The 18,542-nt window shown below is 45.4% G+C and overlaps 1 protein-coding gene across 1 annotated transcript in view; it reads left to right on the top strand.

Moving 5' to 3' along the window:
* Window positions 1-18,542, top strand: part of LOC125447415 (PDZ domain-containing protein GIPC1-like) — a 31,009-nt gene that overhangs the window by 1,194 nt on the left and 11,273 nt on the right. The window contains exons 2-4 of the mRNA XM_059639922.1: window positions 9,552-9,737; window positions 13,466-13,646; window positions 17,125-17,237. Coding sequence (XP_059495905.1) covers window positions 9,552-9,737; window positions 13,466-13,646; window positions 17,125-17,237 — 480 coding nt within the window. The remainder of the gene's footprint in view (window positions 1-9,551; window positions 9,738-13,465; window positions 13,647-17,124; window positions 17,238-18,542) is intronic.

The raw sequence follows: 18,542 nt of genomic DNA, 5'->3' as shown, positions 1-18,542 counted from the left end.
GGAATCAGCATGGGGCCGGCTCTGGTCGGGGGGTGGATCAGCATGGGGCCGGCTCTGGTCTGGGTGGGGGGGGGGGATCAGCATGGGGCCGGCTCTGGTCTGGGTGGGGGGGGGGGATCAGCATGGGGCCGGCTCTGGTCTGGGTCTGGGGGTGGGCGGGGGGGATCAGCATGGGGCCGGCTCTGGTCTGGGTCTTTGTCTGGGGGGGGGGGGGGTGGGATCAGCATGGGGCCGGCTCTGGTCTGGGGGGGGGGGGGATCAGCATGGGGCCGGCTCTGGTCTGGGTCTGGGTCTGGGTCTTGTGGGGGGGGAATCAGCATGGGGCCGGCTCTGGTCGGGGGGTGGATCAGCATGGGGCCGGCTCTGGTCTGGGTGGGGGGGGGGGGATCAGCATGGGGCCGGCTCTGGTCTGGGTGGGGGGGGGGGGATCAGCATGGGGCCGGCTCTGGTCTGGGTCTGGGTCTGGGGGGGGGGGATCAGCATGGGGCCGGCTCTGGTCTGGGTCTGGGTCTGGGTCTGGGGGGGGGGGATCAGCATGGGGCCGGCTCTGGTCTGGGTCTGGGTCTGGGGGTGGGGGGTGGGGGGGATCAGCATGGGGCCGGCTCTGGTCGGGGGGTGGGGGGGGGAGGGGGATCAGCATGGGGCCGGCTCTGGTCGGGGGGTGGGGGGGATCAGCATGGGGCCGGCTCTGGTCTGGGGTGGGGGGATCAGCATGGGGCCGGCTCTGGTCTGGGGGGGGGGTTCAGCATGGGGCCGGCTCTGGTCTGGGGGTGGGGGGGGGAGGCTCTGGTCTGGGGGTGGGGGTGGGGGTGGGAGGGGGATCAGCATGGGGCCGGCTCTGGTCTGGGGGTGGGGGTGGGAGGGGGATCAGCATGGGGCCGGCTCTGGTCTGGGGGTGGGGGGGAGGGGGATCAGCATGGGGCCGGCTCTGGTCTGGGTCTGGGTCTGGGTCTGGGGGGGGGGGAAATCAGCATGGGGCCGGCTCTGGTCTGGGTCTGGGTCTGGGTCTGGGGGGGGGGGGGATCAGCATGGGGCCGGCTCTGGTCTGGGGGTGGGGGGGAGGGGGATCAGCATGGGGCCGGCTCTGGTCTGGGTCTGGGTCTGGGTCTGGGTCTGGGTCTGGGGGGGGGGGGGGGGAAATCAGCATGGGGCCGGCTCTGGTCTGGGGGGGGGGGGGGGATCAGCATGGGGCCGGCTCTGGTCTGGGTCTGGGTCTGGGGGGGGGGGAATCAGCATGGGGCCGGCTCTGGTCGGGGGGTGGATCAGCATGGGGCCGGCTCTGGTCTGGGTGGGGGGGGGGGATCAGCATGGGGCCGGCTCTGGTCTGGGTCTGGGGGTGGGCGGGGGGGATCAGCATGGGGCCGGCTCTGGTCTGGGTCTGGGTCTGGGTCTGGGGGGGGGGGATCAGCATGGGGCCGGCTCTGGTCTGGGTCTGGGTCTGGGGGTGGGGGGTGGGGGGGATCAGCATGGGGCCGGCTCTGGTCGGGGGGTGGGGGGGGGAGGGGGATCAGCATGGGGCCGGCTCTGGTCGGGGGGTGGGGGGGGGAGGGGGATCAGCATGGGGCCGGCTCTGGTCGGGGGGTGGGGGGGATCAGCATGGGGCCGGCTCTGGTCTGGGGGGGGGGGTTCAGCATGGGGCCGGCTCTGGTCTGGGGGTGGGGGGGGTGGGGATCAGCATGGGGCCGGCTCTGGTCTGGGGGTGTGGATCAGCATGAGTCTTGGGTGAAGAGTGGGACGGGGTGGGTGTGTAATTGGTAGGGGAGCCAGAATGAGTCAGAGGGGCTCAACATAGAGCTGGCGCAGGTGAAGGTTTAGAAGGGGAGGGGTGGGTGAAGGGGAGATGTGTTTGAGGGGAAGGGCAGGAGTAGGGGGGGAATGGAGGAGAGGGAGGCAGGTGGGGAAGGGGAGAGTGGACAGCCCACTTCAGATAGAGAGAGGGGATGGGTGAACAGATGGGGTTTGGGTGTGACGAGGAAGGAGAGGGATGGTGAAGGAGAGGAGAGAGGGGAAGGGCAAGTAGGGAGAAAGCGTGGGGCTGGACAAAGCGCTGGTATGTGGACAGTGTGGCTCGAAACAGGGAGAGGAGGTAATGTAGAATGAGGCTGAGAATCTGAAACCAATAGGAATCTTGCATTAGTGACTGCGTGGAGGGAAAGGAAAGCGGAGTCTAAGCTTTGATCCTTGTTGATGGCCTTGTGGGTCAACCAGCCGTTTGAGCATTGGCCCCTCTCGGAGAGAGGCAGTTCTGTACCCTGGTGAAGAGGTAAACTGCAAGTGGCATCCTGGGGGCGTGTCAGGGAAGAATATTGTAAACATACTTAGGAATTGTCAGCCAGGGAGAAGAACTGGAGTGCACACGGTGACCCTGGGCTTTGGGAAAGGCAGTCTTGGGGAAGAATCTCCAGGATGGTATGGTGAGAAGAGTTTCCTCTTATAAAGACCAGCATTGACTTGAGTGAATAGCCTGTTTCTGTGCTATATTTGACTTCAGCATTAATGTCTGCGGCTGTACTGTTGTCTTGTTCCTGTGTTTCCTGCAGCTGTTGCATCCTAATTTTTAAAAAAAATCCATTAAGAATCCTGGTTTAAGCAAACTGCTGGTTCGAGGTAATGGTATTTAGACTGGGTACTGGGGAATAGTAATTTCTGGCATTTAACTGGAAAACTCAAGGAAGACTGAGTTTTGAGGATTTGTCATGCTAAAGTTCACCTCCAGGAGCAGGAGTTCTTCTGTGACGGTCATTGAACCTATTTTTCAATACAAGGAAGGCACAAAGGAAGTTTTTTTTAGACAGCATACTGCAAACTTGTGATGTGGGGAAATAACACGAGAAATAGAAGGATTGGTCTTGACCTGAAACGTCAACTTTTCAGCTCCTCTGCTGCCTGACCTCCTGTGTTCATCCAGCCTCATATGGTGTTATCACGGACTCCAGCATCTGTAGTCTTGCTATCTCTGAGGAAGCATAGGTCACATGCCCTGCAAACTATTCTGTAAATTGTATTTGATTCACAACCAGTGGTCACAGTTTAACAATATGGGCCAGGCCATTTGAGAAGAGAGTAGTGAGGCTGTGGAATTATCTGCCAGAGCACAGTTGACGCTGCAACATTTGCTGTTTTCAAGGAGGAGTTTGATTTAGTCCTTAGGGCTAAAAGGATCAGAAGGTATGGAGAGAAAGCAGGAACAGGGTTTGAGGAGGCTGAAACAAAAGTAGAAATTGTTGGAGAAACTCAGCAGGTCTGACAACATCTGTGGTGTAGAAAAGAGAACTGATGAGGAGTTAGTAGACTTGCATTGTTAACTCTGCCTTCTCCCCACATGCTGCCTGGCCTGCTGAGTCCTCCAGCATCCACGGTTCTTTGTTTTATTTATGCAAGGTGGCTGATTATGCTGATCCACCATGATCATGGAAGGACTGAATGGCCTACCCCGCTCCTGCTTTCCGTTTGTCATTCCATCTCCTGCCCTACTCCTTGATTTTTCTCTTAGGCTTATGAGCAAACAGATCAAAGTCTCAAATGTGCTTAGTGGCTGAGCTTCCACAGCTGTCTTAATTAGGGAGTTTCAAAGCTTCTTCACTCTCCAAGTGAAGAAATTCCTCCTCATCTCAGTCATAAGTGGTCAACCATTTATGGTAGGATGACAATCCATAGTTCCTGCCTCTCCAGTGGGGAAAATTGGCCACTCCTATTGTATGAGGGGATGGGTTTATCTAGGGTTTTTTCACAGCAGCCTGGGTCCAAATGAAATGCCTTCTGTTTGGCCTTTACTGTGGAATGTTGCTTCAAACCAGTTGCTGAGCTAACAATTTCAAATGGAACATTGGCCCTAAAATGTTGATGTGACTGTCCTGTGGGTGTGAAACCAAGCAGCAAAAGTGAGGGAAAAGATGAAGCAATTCTTCTGCCTTTCCAGATTTATCACAACTATGACAGAATCCCAGAAGTGCCAGTTTTATTTCTTGTCCTTTTTTTTATTACTTCACAGGTTAAGAATGTCATTGGCTAAATCAGCATGTAATGCATGTTCTTAATAGGCCAAAAGGTAAAGGTCAACACATTGTTTTGGACCTGGGTCATGTGATAATTGTGGCAAAGCCAGCTTTCATTCCAAATTTTTGTTAAAACCAAATTTCCCTACCTACCATGGTGGGATTCAAACACACTTCTCCAGAATGTTAGGCCAAGGTTCTGGATTACTAGCCCATTTGACACTAGCACTACATCACAGTCCTTTTGAGTGAAAGAGCTGCAACTCTCAACTGCTGCAGGTGTATGTGAGTTGTGTTGATAATCTATGCAGTGAATGGAAAAGCAAAATCTTAGGTTCAAGTATCCCCAGAGAACAGTCAATCAACAACAGCATCTCCCAAAGAGCATTTTTATCAGCCTCTGGTCTGGTCACAACCTGCTATATGTACCAGGCTTCCAGTAGATTCAGTGCTATGTTGAGTTGATTAAGGCTGTTCTTATTTGCACACGTGGCTGTAATTTACACGTTGCAAATAAGGATTGCTCTCAGTGGATTGGCTGATTATGGTTATAGCATAGAGCCTCAAACTTGCCTTTATAACATTTTCATGAAATGTTGTAGCATACTTCACAAGGAGCAATTATCCTTATGTGGTTATGTTCTTTTTGATATGTTAGAACAGCTTGGTCAAAGAGGTAGATTTTTCTGAAGCTTATTTAAAGCAGCTGAAATTTAAGGAGCGTTCAGAGTTCAAGGCCATAGAAATGAAGGTTGGACTATCATGATGGAGCGATCAAAAGTTAGGGATGCAATGTGTTTGGGAGAGTTGTTTGTTATTTGTGGTAATCTGTGTATCATCCAGATTTGAAATTTTCTTAAAGATTCTGTGATTTTTTTTTCAGTTGCTGTATATCTAACCTAACAATAATCAATTTTTGAGCAGAGACTTCAATTGTGTTTCTTGCTGGTATTGTCAGTTGGTACAAGTTCATCTCTGGCCACTGTTCAAGACAGCGCAGTGTGTTTATTCAATCATGCACTTCACGAGTCTGCTGCGTATCCTGGTGTGCAGCTGTTGTGGCACTGAATATCATTTTCAGAGATGCAGCAGTGGAGGTTGAAGTCCTGTGGGAAACTTAGTTAAAAACACAAACAGTAGTGGAGTTGTTTGCCTGGATTAGAGACCAACAACACAACAATTGCTTGGTCTTTTTTGTTTTGGAGGAGTGACTTTCAGCAGCAGTGTTACAGCATCTGCCAAACTAGTCTCTGAGCCCTTGGATGAAGGAAGAGAAAATGGTGTCAGGTTCCTATTCAGTGCATCCTTGCTGAAAATGAATGATGTGGGAAAGGATAAGGATGTGTGAACCTCGTTTGTAACCCTTGAGTATCAAGAGGAAATCTGGTTTTGAGGTGTTTACTGCAAATGGATGTTTGAACATGCTGGTCGAGGGAAACATATAAACCTATGAAATTGGAGCAAAAGTAGACCATTCAGCCCTTTGGGCCTGGCCCATCATTTAATAAGATGATAACAACTATTCCTGTTTCAAAGTGCATGTTTCCATCCATGATCACCGTTATTTTCTCCCTGCCTACCAAGACCGTATCCAGCTTGGTCTTAAAAATATTCAGTGAAGGATCAGCCCTTTAGCCCCTGCATCTGTTCTATTGTTCATCTGGATCATGACCTTTCTCTAGGCTCCATCTAATCATCTTGGTTCCATGTCCTTTCAGATCATTGACCAGCTTTTTCTGGGGTTGGGGAAGAGTTCCATATTTCTTTTACTGTTTGAATGAAGAATGGCATTATGACCTCCCTCTTAAAAGGTCTACCGCTAATTTCGATGTTTATAATAATGGTTTTAGGCTTTTGTTCTTCTCCAAACAAATCAATCCTGCCTTATTGCTTCGAACCGTAAAGGTGACGCTCAGATGGTTGTTTAAATGTTAACCTTGGATCTTGTGGCTATAGGTTTAGCTTGATCCCCACTCTTGAAGTTAAAACAAGTCATCTTGGTTGGTGTAGACTGCCCTACCAGCTTATTGATGAGCTATTAAACCAGAGCACATTTTTAGCTTTTGATTGATTTTATTTTTGTCACATGTGTTGGGATACAGGCAGATGGTCCCACACAAAGTGCATCGGGGTAGTTGCTGAACAGTGTTGAATAGCATTACAACTGCAAAGAAAATGTGTAGAGAAAGTTAACATTTGAGAGGTCCATACAAAAGTTTGATAACAGCAGGGAAGAAGCTGTTCTTGAGAATCAATTTGCATGTGTATTCAAAACTTTTATATCTTTTTGCCTGACAGAAGAGAGTATAGCCTGGTTGGGAAGCGTCTTTTATGTTGGATGCTTTCCCGAGGCAGCAGGAAGCATAGATGGAGTCAATTGATGGGAGGCTACTTGGTGTGATGGCCTGGGCTGTGTTCACAGCTCTGTAGTTTGTTGTAGTCTTGGGGAGAGCAGTTACCATTACCATGCTGAGCTGCATCCAGATAGGATATGTTCTTTGCATCTGTAGAAATTGGTAACAGTCTTTGTGGACATGCTGAATTTTCTTAGCCTCCTATGGAAGTAGAGCCATTGTTGTGCTTTCTTGACTGTCAAATCAACGTAGGTGGACCAGGACGGATTGTTGATCATCATTTCCAGGAACTTGACACTCGGGGCCATCTCCATCCCTGCACCATCAATGCAGATGGTTGTGCCTTCCACTCCACTTCCTGAAGTCAATTACCAATTCCTTTGTTTTGCTGACGTTGATTCAGAGATTGTTGTCTTTACACCAAGCCACTAAGCACTCAGTCTCTTTCCTGTACCCTCTCTCATCATTGTTTGAGATCCGAACTACAACGCCAGTGTTGTCAGCAGACTTGTAAATGGGATTGAGGTGGAGTTTAGTCACATTGTCATGGTGTATAAGTTCTACAGTAGGGGGCTGAGTACACAGCCTTGTGGGGCACCTGTTCTGAGGATTATGGTGGTATTGTCACCTATTCTTACTGATTGCATGCTGTGGGTTAGGAAGTTAAGGATCCAGAAGCAGGAGCTGAGACCTAGGTCTTAGTTTAGAAATTAGTTTGTTTGGAATTATGGTATTGACGGCAGAGTTGTAGTCAATATATTGGAACTTGACGTAGGCATCCTTATTATCCAGATGTTTGAGATGTACAGGGCCAGGGAGATGGCATTTGCTGTAGACCTGTTGTGCCAGTAGATGAATTGCAAAGAATCAGGCAATTTGGTAGGTTGGACTTGATGTGCAATGTGGCTAACCTCTTGAAGCACTCCATAATTATGGAGGTTAGAGCCACCAGGTGGTCACAATTGAGACACGCTGTGTGATTTTTCTTTGGCACTGGAATGATGATGACCTTGAAGCAGGTGTTGACTTGACATAGTAAGGAGAGGTTAAAGTTGTCTGCAAATGCTCCTGCCAGCTGGTCTACACAAGTTCTGAGTGCACGGCCAGGGACGCGATCTGGGCCAGTCGCTTCCTGTGAGTTTACTCTCAGAAAGGCTTATCTAATGTCTGTGGCGATACATCTGGGGCTGTTGGGATAGGTGTCGTCACTTAACTGGAGCAGGAGAATTCTGAATTCCAGCCGATCTATCTGTCAGCTGATGTTGGATGTTTCTACCCTCAGAAAGCGAATTGAATTGTTCAGCTATCACACAAAAAATGTTTACAATTCTTATACGATTCTCTTGGCATTGGAAGCAACCCTGGGCCACAGATCAGTACGTTCCTTGGCAACAGGCCTTAGATTGCAGAGCTGTTCATTTCTCCCTTTGTTAGTTACTGTCATGCCCGTGTTGTTTTCGAAGTAGAGATACACTTTTGTGCACATGACTAGATGTTATATTTGCCTAGGAAACAGTGTATAGACTTCCAATGATACTTCACTGGCTATGAAAGGCTTTGTTATGTCTTGATGACATTAAAGATTCTGTGTAATTGCATGTTCATTCTTTATGGTCTGCCACAAACTAATATTGCAGGCTGGCGTGCGAGATTTATCCTTCCTTCATGTCTCCTTTAAGAAGGCGCCTTGTGAATTGCTGTTTGCTCAATATGAGGGGAAGGTATGAATCTGAATGACCAGTAAACTGATCAATTTATTAAAGCCAGTTGTCAGTTCATGTACTCTTGTTTAAAATTTCATTAAGGATTTGATAAGGTAGCAGCAGGGATGTTTCTATTTGTCCATGGGAAGACTATAACCAGAGTCGCTAATAAAACTACTGAGATTTAAGAAAGTGTTCACTATTACAAGTGATTAGACTTTTTAATCAGCTATCGAAGTGAGTGGTGGTTGAGTAGTAAAATTGTACTTGAGGTTTGCAGATAAATGCATGTTGGAGAAAGGAATCTCAGGATGAGATGATGGCATGGGAGGAGGTTCATGTGGAAAATAGCTGACAACATGGATCAGCTGGGTGAAACATGCTTCTGGGCTGTAGCTTCTATATGATTCTATGCAGTACAACGTAACCCAAGATCTCTACCAGCTGGATATAACCCATATTATGAGGAGTACACCCCCATCCCAGGCCCCAAGATGACATTCCACATTAAGCAGAGGTTCACCTGCACATCTGCCAATGTGGTATACTGTATCCACTGTACCCGGTGCGGCTTTCTCTACATTGGGGAAACCAAGCGGAGGCTTGGGGACCGCTTTGCAGAACACCTCCGCTCAGTTCGCAACAAACAACTGCACCTCCCAGTCGCAAACCATTTCCACTCCCCCTCCCATTCTCTTGATGACATGTCCATCATGGGCCTCCTGCACTGCCACAATGATGCCACCCGAAGGTTGCAGGAACAGCAACTCATATTCCGCCTGGGAACCCTGCAGCCATATGGTATCAATGTGGACTTCACCAGTTTCAAAATCTCCCCTTCCCCCACTGCATCCCTAAACCAGCCCAGTTCATCCCCTCCCCCCACTGCACCACACAACCAGCCCAGCTCTTCCCCCCCACCCACTGCATCCCAAAACCAGTCCAACCTGTCTCTGCCTCCCTAACCGGTTCTTCCTCTCACCCATCCCTTCCTCCCACCCCAAGCCGCACCCCCCGCTACCTACTAACCTCATCCCACCTCCTTGACCTGTCCGTCTTCCCTGGACTGACCTATCCCCTCCCTACCTCCCCACCTACACCCTCTCCACCTATCTTCTTTACTCTCCATCTTCGGTCCGCCTCCCCCTCTCTCCCTATTTATTCCAGTTCCCTCCCCCCATCCCCCTCTCTGATGAAGGGTCTAGGCCCGAAACGTCAGCTTTTGTGCTCCTGAGATGCTGCTTGGCCTGCTGTGTTCATCCAGCCTCACATTTTATTATCTTGGAATCTCCAGCATCTGCAGTTCCCATTATCTCTTATGAGGAGTACATCCCTGGTCTCTAGTGCCCAATGTCACTTTCTTCCTTTCTTGACTAAAGGCACCCTATAAATCTATGGAGAAGTGTCTCACACGTGCCTGCACACATACATGATATCTGCACAAGCATTTGGTTACCACAGACCAGCCTAACTGCATGTTTTCCTGTGTTATCACATAGATTATGTTCTGCACTTTGAACACTCACAAAGTGGACATGGACAAACTGCTAGGTGGGCAAATTGGCCTTGAAGATTTCATCTTTGCTCATGTCAAAGGGCAGAAGAAAGAAGTTGAAATCTACAAGTCAGAAGATGCTTTGGGACTTACCATCACTGACAATGGAGCAGGTTATGCATTTATCAAGGTAACTCCTGAAAACATCTTCCTGTGAAATAGTGAGGGTAGGGCACTGTCTTCGTGTCAGTTAAGTAACAGGATTAAGGAAGTGGATTCCCAAGCAATTAAATGAGCCGTACATGTAAAGCTTATGAACAACGAATTTGGACATTTTGGCTTCTAGCATGCATGAATCCACATTGCACAGTGTTAACTGAGATGGGTAATTAGCTTATGCCTGACTGTGTCTCCTGTTGTACAAGGACCTTATAATTGGCAGTTCTTCCCGCTGCTGAGATACAGCTGATGTTATTGTCTCACTCAAAAGGGTATTACCTTTGATAGTGTGGCACTCCCTCTGTACAGTGACTGGGGGTGTCAATCTTGATTCTGTTATGAAGCCTCTGAACTTAATGGGAGCGGGTGAAAACATTATGCCCTGTTGAACCTGCTGCATCAGTATCATCTTGGTTAATCAGGCTTCAATTCCATGTTTATATCCACCAATATTCCCTAAGATGCCAAAGACCTTTCTGTCCCAGTGTTTGATACGTTATACAAAAGAGCATTCTCTTTGTTCTGCGGAAGAGAATTCCAAAGATTCCCATTCCACTCACAGAAGAAATTTCTCATCTCTATCTTGAAACTCTGTCCCCTTGTTCTAAACGCCCCAATGACGGAAATGCCTCTGTATGTACCCTGTCAAGCCCCCTTCATTGTTACAAGCTTTTCAATGAGACGGTTTCTCATTTCTCCAAACTTCAGAGAATATAAAGCCAATTTTTCAAATCCTATTCAATGCCAGCCCTCTCTTTAACGTGGGACTTGATTCCACAGCATTCTGACTTGAATGAACATGCTACCCACTGAGCCACACCTGACACCAGAAGTGAAATCCCCACCAGAACCATAATTGGGGATCCACCCAAACCTGAAGGGAGCAGTTAGGCAGGTTTCACAGGCCGAACTGGTACTGGTTCTTAAGGGATGGATAAGGTTAGGAAACCTGAAATTTGCTTTATAGACTTTTTCCAAAGCGCAACACACTCCAGAGAGCTGCACATATGCTTGTCTTAAGGGGCTGTTAATGTGATTGAAAATGATGCACCTAGCTAAGAAAAATGTTTTTTCTTCCTTACAAGTCACAGTTTTCAAGAATAGCGATAAAGAAAGAACTTAGATGAGAATTTTTTTAATGATTGAATTGCTGTGATCTGGAATCTGCTGCCTAAAAGGATGTTGGAAGCATATTCAACAGTAACTTTGACAAGGTGGTTGAACGTATACCTGAACAGAAAACAATTAGATCTGCTAGTGTAAGGGAGGAGTTGAGGGTCTATTAGGATATTTAATTCAAAGAACCAGTACGTGCTCAATGGGCCAGATGGCTTCCTTCTGTTCATTATTCTGATATTTATCAAGAAAATCATAATAAACTATATTACACTGGGCAAATAGTTGGAAAGAGTTCATTACAAACACCAAAAAAGGCGTCAAATTCACAGTGTTCCTTTTATCCATCTTTGTGTATATCTGTGTATATGAGAAATGTGGGAAAACCAAAGAGGAATGCAGTTCCTGAGAAAAGTATTAAGGATGGCAGGATAAGTGATGTGTTACTGTTGCAGAATGTGGAAGTTCCAGAATATCAGTTTGGTCCAGGGGAAAATATGCCTGCAGCAAGTGTTTAAAGTTCAAGCAGCCACAACTCATTTGTGATTGGAGGCTTAATTGAGCCATGCATTCATCTTTCCAGTTTGATATGCTCAATGCCAATTTTCGCATGGCTGAATTAATAATGAAGAGATTGTCTGTGAAGTTTTGCCTCTTAATTTGGTGTGTAGCTTATCATACTAATTGTGCAGCGCCTCCTCCCTCTATCCTGCTTATGTCATTGTTATCTACATGGACAACAGCAACCGGATCCTCCGTCTCCCACTGCAAGTTTCTTTTCAGCCTTAAGCAGACTTCGCAAGCCCTGACTCAGCCATCCGGACCTGCACTCTTTGTTGCAGAGAACAGTGGCAGTCCCCATACTGTACTGTCCCCGACTGCCACTGCATTCCTCTTTGGTTTTTCCACATTTCTCACATACAGAGATATACGCTTGCCCTATCTGACTGGCTTCCTGAAATAAGGTACCATTCATCCTCGTGTCCTCACTTTCATCTAGACGGAACCTCAAACCTGTTAGATTTCAGCTGTTGCAATTGCCTAACAGGTTTGAGGTTCCGTCTAGATGAAAGTGAGGACACGAGGATGAATGGTACCTTATTTCAGGAAGCCAGTCAGATAGGGCAAGCGTATATCTCTGTATGTGAGAAATGTGGAAAAACCAAAGAGGAATGCAGTGGCAGTCGGGGACAGTACAGTATGGGGACTGCCACTGTTCTCTGCAACAAAGAGTGCAGGTCCGGATGGCTGAGTCAGGGCTTGCGAAGTCTGCTTAAGGCTGAAAAGAAACTTGCAGTGGGAGACGGAGGATCCGGTTGCTGTTGTCCATGTAGATAACAATGACATAAGCAGGATAGAGGGAGGAGGCGCTGCACAATTAGTATGATAAGCTACACACCAAATTAAGAGGCAAAACTTCACAGACAATCTCTTCATTATTAATTCAGCCATGCGAAAATTGGCATTGAGCATATCAAACTGGAAAGATGAATGCATGGCTCAATTAAGCCTCCAATCACAAATGAGTTGTGGCTGCTTGAACTTTAAACACTTGCTGCAGGCATATTTTCCCCTGGACCAAACTGATATTCTGGAACTTCCACATTCTGCAACAGTAACACATCACTTATCCTGCCATCCTTAATACTTTTCTCAGGAACTACTTAATTATTTCATTGAATTTTATATTTAGTTATGTTTTATGTATTACAAGGAGATGGTGTCATAGTGCTACTGTCACTGGACTAGTAATTCCAGGCTAATATTCTGAGAACAAGGGTTCTAATGCTACCACGGCAGAGAGTGAAATTAGAATTCAATAAAAGTCTGGAATTAAACTTAGTGTAATGGTGACCATGTAACGGCTGTAGTAAAAAGCCAACTGTGTCTCTCTTTTTTTTAAGGAAATAAAAATATTATCTTTACCTGGTCTGGCCTCCATGTGACTTTAGACTAACAGTAATATTGTTGATTATCAACTGTCCTTTGGGCAAAAGGGATGTGCAGTAAATGCTGGTCGAGTCAGAGGCACAATTTACTAACATTAGTTACCCATAGTTGCTATGCTAGTTTGAACCTTAGGAGTAGAATAGACCTTAATCACTGACCATGTAGTCACCAAATAACCAGCTTCTTTTCCTGTAGTAGAGCACAAATTAATCCCAGAGGCTGAAAAACTTAGCAAAAGGCAAATGCAACATCTCATGTCATTCCCTTCCTTCCCTTAACTCAAATCACTAAACATTGACACACTATTTTAAGTCGGCTAGTTTTTCTAATTTCCTAAGACAAAAAAACCTATCTGACACACTTAATGAGGGTCCAGTTTTAGCTTGTTCTGGAGTAAGTTGCTCTTTCATTGTAGCCCAGTGCCATGCAATGGCAGAGGCCCTGTCCCTGAGTCACCATCCATCTCCGTAGCGTGATTATAGTAGTACCATTGGTACACCCCGGAAGCAAAGGGTTCAAAAAACCTTTAAATTCACGTTCTCCTCAATACATCCCTGATAACGAGTCTGACAGTACACACAATGGAGGTATGAAACAGCAGCCGCCCTTTTAAAACTGTGATTTAATTGCCAGAGAATCAAAGAAGGAAGCCTCATTGACCGAATAGAAGCAATCAAGGTTGGAGATCTTATCGAGTCGATCAATGGTCAGAGTGTTATCGGTTTTCGCCACTTTGAGGTTGCCAAGCTGCTGAAAGGTTTGGTCAAGGGACAGCTGTTTACACTGCGTCTTGTGGAGCCACTTAAGGCTTTTGGTGAGTCAGCAGCTCTGTTCTGTAAGTAGAATGTTATTGGATTCCTGCAGAGTACCTTACTCGCGCTCTTTTTTTCTCCCTATTAATTCCATACCTTTCTGAGCTAACATCCCAGAGGCTTCCCGTCTCGTAGGGTTGTTTTCTGCTGAGCCCATATGCTTGATGTCAATCCCATTAAAAACAACTGGTGCCTGCCCTTTTCTGTACATGAACTCCCATCTTCCCACACTCTGTCGGCGAATTACTTTCTCTTCAGAAGCATATCTTCTTAAACCCGTGATAACGTTCCCATTTCATCTTCTAAAGATACTTACTTCCACAGCTTTGTGTGAAACAGTCCTGACATTTTTTCACCATCCTAGCTGACTAGATTTTACTTCAGTCTATATTTGTCCGAAACAGTCTTTGTAGGTGTTTGTTCCATATGAAACACCCCATTATCTTATGTCCCTGTTTTCCAGCTGATTCCTCTTCTGTACTATTCGCCACCTCTACTTGTAATTTCACAGTTTCAGCATTTTCTGAGCAAAGAATCTGGCTTCAATATGGGAAAGTAGCCTTTTGTGTGGTTTATGATGCCTCAAGATCTATTATAAAACAGCTTGCTGTCTGTCCTTTCATGCAATGTAAAATCTCATGGTACTTGTAATTCTGATGATAAATGAGTGTCCTTTTCCTAACCTGCAGAGTTTTGTGGGGAGCTTCTAGTTCAGCGTAAGTTGCAAAAGTGGCTAGAGCTTTCATCCAGTGCAATCATTGCATAAAGAAAGCCTTGCATTTCTGTAATATCATTTGGAACCCCAGGATTTCTCAAAACACTTGATAGCTAATGAAGTGCTTTTGAAATGTAGTTGCAGTTATGACATGTGAAATGCAGCAGCTAATATGGAGCACAGCAAGGTGCTGCAAACAGCAATCATAAAATAACTAGATAATTTCTTAAAGAAATTAATGGAGGGGTAAACGATTTCATACAATTTCTGGGAGCAACCCTCTGGTGTTCAGTTAAATAATTCTGCAAGATCTTCTGCATCCATTTCAGTGGGCAAGGTGGATGCTGTGTCAGTGATTCATCTTGCAGATGAGGCATTAAGTTATGTAGCCCTGTTCTTGTATTGCACTGGAACTAGGTCCATGGATGGTAGAGATGGCAGTCTGTAAGCTAGTGTGATTGCTCTGAAGCCCCAAATTTTTGTACTTATCTTGGGAATCTTAATGTGACAGGAAAATCTGCAAATTCCCACGTACTTGGCCTTAGAAAATGCAACGTGATTAATAATACTCCCTTATTTCTAAAGATTGCTATGTGCAGTTTTACTGAAGACTGACCAGCAGGTGGGAGTGCAGCACAAGTCTAGGGTGGGGGGTGAAAAATAAGTGACTGTAAGCCGAAGAATCTTCAAACAATTAGCCTTTTAAAATTTCTGTTCAAACAAAATCAACTGCACATTTACTAACATCTTTAATGAGCTGAACCATCCCATTTGCTGTATGGGAGCAATTTATCATGGCAAAATTTGTTACCAAGCCATTGGGACAAAAGACCTAATCAGACATATAGACCTTGAATAATATCCTCAAGGTGAAAAGATTTAGGGAGGAAATTCTGAAGCTTGGGATGCCCCCCTGTACTTTTCATTTTGCCATATTGGTGGCTGAGCCTTTGGCTGTTTGGGCCATGACCACTTGAATTTCCGCCTAAACCCCTCTGCCACCCTTTCCTGGTTTTAAGGCACTCTTTAAAATCCACATCTCACCTGTTACGATCTCAGCTCTGGTTATTACTGGACAAGTCAGATTCTAAATTGAAATTTGGTTTGATAGAGCATATATGTTTTATTGAACATAGTCTTTAACTGAAATACAAGCAACAGGTCTGGTTTTATTAATGAAACAGAAGTTTATTCTGTGAAAGAAAGGAGGATTAAATAGACTCAACCAAACTCTCTACATATGCAATATAAACACTGAAACATGGTAAACTACACAGTACTTCTTTATTGCACTAGCACTAAAAATATTCGGTCAGTCATACAGCATGGAAACAGGCTCTGAAGTCTGGCTTGTCCATACCATTGTTTTAACGTGTAAGATGCTTCAGTTCCCACTCCTAAAAATCTCAGTCTCCTCTTTGAGCCTCGTAACTGTGCTTAGACTTTCTCAGTGTCACTTAACCACTTGCTGGTCTAAAACTTCTAAACTAAGCCCCTTACATTGAAGTAACTTGTTAACAGTTCTAAACTATTTCACTTTCTCAGGAGCAACAGCCTCAAGCCTCGGCTGAGACTTTACAAAACTGTTGAACTGAAACTGGAAATCTTTTTTCAAACTAATCAAAAGGAAAAGATGAATCTTGGACCTCCTAAACCGAAAGCCTGATGTACAACTGTTTACTTTGCTTAGCTGTCAAAACTGTCCTGGTGTAAATGCATTTCCATTAGCCTCAAAGAAGCATCTTTTGTAGATTGAGTATTTGTCTTAAAGAAATCTCCATGCTGCAATAATACTTAAGTTCATCATTAAAACCTTTAGACACGCAGACCAAAAAGCTCATGCCATTGTCTCAGATCTGAAGTATAAAATGATATTGTAATATAGATAAGTTGCACCTTGCATCTGACCTCTCATACTGTCTCCTTGTGTGGCTTTGGTATATTCTGTTTGATAACTGTACTGTGAAATACCATCGTACCATTTACTGCATTAAGGATACCATGTGATCAGTTTTATGTATGTAAGTCGATTTTGGAATCATTCCTCTTTAATAAACCAACTGTGTTATCCCATTGTTATTCATCCTCACACTGTCCCAACTTCTCAAACTTGCCTTTCTCAGTCATGTTTCACTGCAATCTGTAATTTTCAAATAGCCAACAAGAGACTTGCTCATATTGTGAGCAGAGACCTGCTTGACTGACAATATCCATGTTATGAGGAGCTTTTGCTCTGTCCACCTGTGGTCAGTGGTGTGGATAATCTGCAAAAGCACTGCAGCAACTCACCAAGGCTCCCATTTGACAATGCCTTCTAAACCCAAATTCCTTCTAGAAGGGCAGTGTCAGTAGATTTGTAGGGACGCCATCATCTGTAAGTTCATTTTCAAGCCATGCACCATTCTGACTTGCAACAGTATCGGTGTTTCTTGACTGTCACTGAATCAAAATCCTGGAACTCTCTTCCTAACAGTACTGTGGGTTTCCCCTGCATGAGGTGGGTTGCAGCAGTTCAAGAGGGCTGTTCACCACCACCTTTCTTCTCAAGGTCTGCTAGTGATAACCAGTCCTGCCAACAGCACCCATGTCTAGGGAATGAATTAAATAGCAACTTGTTTCAATCTTCCTTTCTCTGGTGATCCTTGAGCACCAAGCTCTGAAGTTTGAAAGTGTTTCGATCTGAAGGCCTGTCCTGTGGGATCTCTAGGTGACATTTGAGATTCAACTTGATGGTTGACGCTCACCTGCTTTTGTTTCTCCTGCAGACATGATAGGGCAGCGTTCCAGAGGAGGCAAATTTACATCTGGTGGGCAAGTGGGCACAGGAAAAGGAACTCTACGACTGAGGGCAAAAGGCATTGCTACTGTGGAGGACGAGGTAAACTGATGGCTTGTAATCTGTATCTAGTGAAGCACTTCAGGGAAATGTTACTAGCTAAAGGCAACTTATTAGACTGGGCTTTATTCATCATGTAGCATACATACAATATGTAACCTTTTCACCATGCCTCACTCTGGTTGAGATGACCAATTGTTGACTGGGGATTTTGCCAGTGGCCTGTGCCCATCCCTGTCAAGGTCTGTTGTTATGCTTTTTGATTTCATTCAACATTAGATTTCTCTTGTCCTGGTCCTAGTTTTATATAAATAGAATTAATCCCTGTTCCCAGGGCAGAACATCCATGAGTTGATAAAACCATGCCATGTTTCACTGACAGTTAACCTTTATGACATCGAACAAGGAAGCAACTGGATTTGAAACAATTTCCTGGCAGCCAACTTCAAGTTAAAGCTGTCGATTGCATTGATCCTCCTGTACAACCCGAGACACATCGGCTGGCAGGTGACTAATTGAGCAGTTGGTGTTTCACAGGTGGACGCAGTTGACCAACAGGATAAGAAAAGTAAAAGCTGCAGAATAGGAAAGTGCCCAAGTTCTCCTTATGGCAGTCAAGGCTTCAAGTAAATACTTTCTTTTGGAAAATAATATTGTGTAGAAACCATGGTTTTGATTGCTCCACCGGGAATGAGAACGTCTGAGCCAGTTATTTGTTTATGTGGAGAATTTAGTTTAAAAACAGTCATGGTGACATTCTAAAGCTTGACTGTGTATGGTCACAGTTTCACAAAGGAAACAGTTGGAAAAGCAAGATCAAAGTGCTGTTAAGAACTGGCAGGAAGTCAAAGTTCAGATTTGGCTAACCTGGCCTGGACCTTCCTTGTTGATTCTCATGCTAGACACAATTGCTACTGGATCAGGAATTTTAAAGTTAATGGGAGTTACCAATTTTCCATTGGAGAATTTGGCCCAAATTCAAATAGGCTTACCTCTAACAAGAGAAGAACTTGAACGGAAAAGGCATAAACTCTTTGTTTGATAAATTTCTGTTGGGCAAAGATATTAAGTGATAGAGATCCAAGGTGAATTGATGGATTCTAGAAAGAAATGGACAGTTATAGAGACGTACAGAATGGAAACAGACCCTCCTGTTCAACTCCTCCATGATAGCTAGGTATTCTAAATTGAACTAGTTCCATTTTCCTGTGTTTGCCTCACGCCCTCCTAAACCTCTTCTATCCATAAACCTATCCAAATGGGCTTTTTAAATCATTGTAGAAGGCTCAGCAAGGCAACTAACTAATGCAGCGCAGTTTAACCTGAACTGAGTAAATAGCTTCCTTT

Source organism: Stegostoma tigrinum, chromosome 35, assembly GCF_030684315.1.
Source record: "Stegostoma tigrinum isolate sSteTig4 chromosome 35, sSteTig4.hap1, whole genome shotgun sequence".
NCBI classification, from domain to species: Eukaryota; Metazoa; Chordata; class Chondrichthyes; order Orectolobiformes; family Stegostomatidae; genus Stegostoma; species Stegostoma tigrinum.
This window is presented reverse-complemented; position numbering and strand designations above follow the sequence as displayed.